The 3,220-nt window shown below is 57.1% G+C and overlaps 1 protein-coding gene across 1 annotated transcript in view; it reads right to left on the bottom strand.

Annotated features, from left to right (window-relative positions):
* The window catches only part of N4BP2L1 (NEDD4 binding protein 2 like 1), an 18,255-nt gene extending 17,586 nt beyond the window's left edge, over nt 1-669 (bottom strand). Inside the window, exon 1 of the mRNA XM_007955955.2 lies at nt 506-669. Within this exon, the coding sequence (XP_007954146.1) occupies nt 506-669 (164 nt within the window). The remainder of the gene's footprint in view (nt 1-505) is intronic.
* Nucleotides 670-3,220: the final 2,551 nt, after the last annotated feature.

Genomic DNA, 3,220 nt, shown 5'->3' with positions numbered 1-3,220 from the left:
GGCAACCGCCCCGGGGCGCCCAAGGCGGGCTGGGTGGCGGGCGGGCCGTCGCCGCCCCCTCGGCCGTGCACCTGTGCGCCGTCGCCGCCTGCAGAGCACACGGAGCGCGCTCTGCTCCTCGAGGTCTTCAGGCAGGCCCAAGCCCCTGCGCCCCTGGCTCTGCCGGTCTGCGCTCCCCGGCCCCGGGCGCCCATTGCAATCGCCTGTCGTGGCGGGGGCCCGCGCGCCAGCGGGTTTCCCTCAGCCCGGGCCGGGGCGGCGAGACTCCCTCAGCCCGCCGGCGCCGGGCCGGGCCGGTCCCTCGGGAAGAGGCCGGTGCCACCCGGGCTCGCGCAAGGCGCCTCGGGGAAGCGAGCAGGGCGCTCTCCCTCGTCTCCCGCCCGCGGCAGTTGGGGGCGCCAGGAGCGCAGGGGGCCGCCCGCGGGGATCCGGCTCCGCGCGCAGCGCGCTGGGGAGCGCGGGCTCCGGGAGGGCGGGCAGGGGGCGCCCCGGCCGCCGTCATTACCTGGCCAGCGTGGTTTTTCCCGAGCCCGGGAGGCCGCGCAGGAGGTAGAGGTGTTTCCGGAAGCCGTGGCGGCGCGGAGGCGTCCCGCGCGGGGGCGCCGGGCGCTGCTGCGGGCGCTGCCGGAGGCTGAGCCTCGCGAACGAGTCGAGGAAACTCTCCTCCATGGGGTGGGGGCCGGCTGCCAGGGCCCGGTTCCCGTCCCCGGAGCCAGGGTAGGGGCCCGCGCGGTTGTTTTTGTGGCTCTCGGGCCATGTGATGGACGGAGGGCGGCGCTCGCAGCCCGGCCCCTCCTCCCGGCCGCCGGCCCCGCGCGGGGAGGGGGCGCCGCCACCTGGGAGGCGGGGGCTGTGGGGAGGGCGCCCCCTGCCGCCGCCCCCGGGCCCACGCCGCCTTCGCCCGGGAACCCGGGAGCCGTGTCCTCGCCGCCGCGGGCCCCCCTCCCCCACGCACTCTGGCCGGGACCTTGGAAAGGGAAACAATTGTTAACGATTAACGACCTGAAAAGTGTTTGAACGTTCATAGTCAAGGCCGTGCCTCCCCCAGTTTTGGAGCACCGAGACTGGCCGGTGCCCTGAGCGCTAACGCTACCCTGGGGTCCTGCACCTCTTTCTTTTTCTGCATTGTATCGTTCTTTAGCTGCCTGCCCAAATATCCTTAGAAAGCTCTGTAGCCTCCACATAACTTTTCATCTCTTTTTCCTTAGAAGCAGCACCCCTCAAGACCCATGCTAGTTTATAAACGGGGACAAACTCCGGCTGCGAGCAGGGATGGCCCCTGCCCAGGTACCGGCTGGTGAGCATCCAAGATGTGGGCCTCCCTGAGAACTATGTCAGTCCCCAGGGAGAGTGGCCCAGTCCTCCGAGACCACTGAGACAGAAGTGTCCGGAATTAAGTTCTAAGTTCCAGGAACCTGAACGCCCACCGGTTGATCGCCAGATAGTCGCTCCTGTATTTTACACTCCCGTGTGATAGGGTGATATGTTTTCTGAACCAAAACTCAAAAGATGCCAAGCGTTGAAAAAGAATGTTCGACCTTGACACCATGCTAGAAAATCCAGGCTGTGTGGTGGTTTTGGCTGTAACCATTATTGTAAAGTAGGGACATCTGTTGCCGGCTGGTAAGACATGAGTGTTGAGAGGCGACACTAGAGCACCTTCCTTCTGAAACAAACCCCCAGGCTTGTCAGCGAGATTGGAAGGAGCCAGTAGGGATGGGCTCTGTGATGAGAATGTCACCTTCCCTTAGGATTTCCCCAGGACTCTGTGTGTGTGTGTGTGTGTACACACTGACAATCCCTGTCCCAGCGCGGAGGAGGGGGACTCTGGGTACTTTTCTAGATTCTTGGAGCACTGCTGACAAACCCTGGACTTGAAGAGGCTTCTCTGTTGGGGGGAAAGCAGGAGGCACAGAGAATATACATGCCTCATCCGCAGAATGAAGCTTGGATAACCTGTGTACCCGGTGCTACTGCTTACTAGAGTGTTTCTGCCCAGCCTCAGGTCCTGGGTTTCTTTCTCATGCTGAATCTGGACTGTGGGATCAGGAAGCCCCTCACCACCTGCGGCTGCTGGCTAGTGAGTGGAAACACTGAGATGTAAAACACAGCCACAGCGGAGGAAAAACTTCTCCCCTTGTCAACAGACCAGAACTGGGTGGGGCCCTGCTACCCTTACTGAACGTTTTGATCAGAGATTTGACAGCCGAATCCTGATCAAAAGGGGGAAAATGTAGAACCGAATTTCAGATTCTCGTGGAATACAGACATTCAGGAGCCATGAATGCTGGGTGACCCCTTGAAAGTACTGTCTCGATATATTCGTTAAAACGTAAACCAAAAATATCCTCTGAAATAATCTTAAAACCAAACAATAATTTAGTTAATTAGTAAACAATGTCTGCCTTGAGCATTATGTTTTTTTTTTTTTTTTTAAATTTACCGTGATTTGGGTGAACATTTACAGAGCAAACTGATTTTCCATTCAGTATTTCACACACATTTTGTCTGGTGACGTTGATTGCAGTCCCCACACTCTAACAGCACTCCGCCCGCTTCCTCCCCAGGTTGCCGTTTCATCCATCCTACTTTCCTCTCTTTCCTGCCTTCTGAGATTTCTTCCTGGGCCAGTGCCACCCTTTGGTCTGGTTGACTGCTCCGAGGAGTGCTGCCTCCTGGGGTTACTGTTCAGACTGTCAAAACTGTCTGGTGTTTGGCTGAAAGTTAAGCCACAGAGTTGATCCTCATGTGCTTTTAAGATCTATATGTATGGAAATCAAACTGACCACAGCAATTTTTTATTTTATTTTATTGTGATTTGGGTGAAAGTTTACAGAGCATATTCACTTTCCATACAGCAGCTCACATACAGTTTGTCTCATGACATTGACTTCAATTTCCCACAATGCAACAGCTCCCCTCCCACTTCCTCTCCAGTCACCTCTTCCCTGTGTCCATCCCTCCATGCACTCCTGCCCCCTGAGCTGTGTCCCTGTGCATACACAGCCCTTCTATTCTCCCATGATTCATCTCTCCAAGGAGTGTATATACCTAATGTAAATGTTCAGCTCATATGCCTGTCTTTTGTTTGACTGGAAGCCACAGGTGTGGGTTCAATTCCAGACCTGAAGGGCAGCTAGGGGCCATTGTCTCAGGGGTTCCACCAGGCTCTATCAGACCAGCAAACCTTGTCCCTTTTTATTTTATTCTTTTAATAATT

Source organism: Orycteropus afer, unplaced genomic scaffold (genome assembly GCF_000298275.1).
Source record: "Orycteropus afer afer isolate SDZICR_OR568_19922 unplaced genomic scaffold, OryAfe1.0 scaffold00558, whole genome shotgun sequence".
Classification (NCBI taxonomy): Eukaryota; Metazoa; Chordata; class Mammalia; order Tubulidentata; family Orycteropodidae; genus Orycteropus; species Orycteropus afer.
This window is presented reverse-complemented; position numbering and strand designations above follow the sequence as displayed.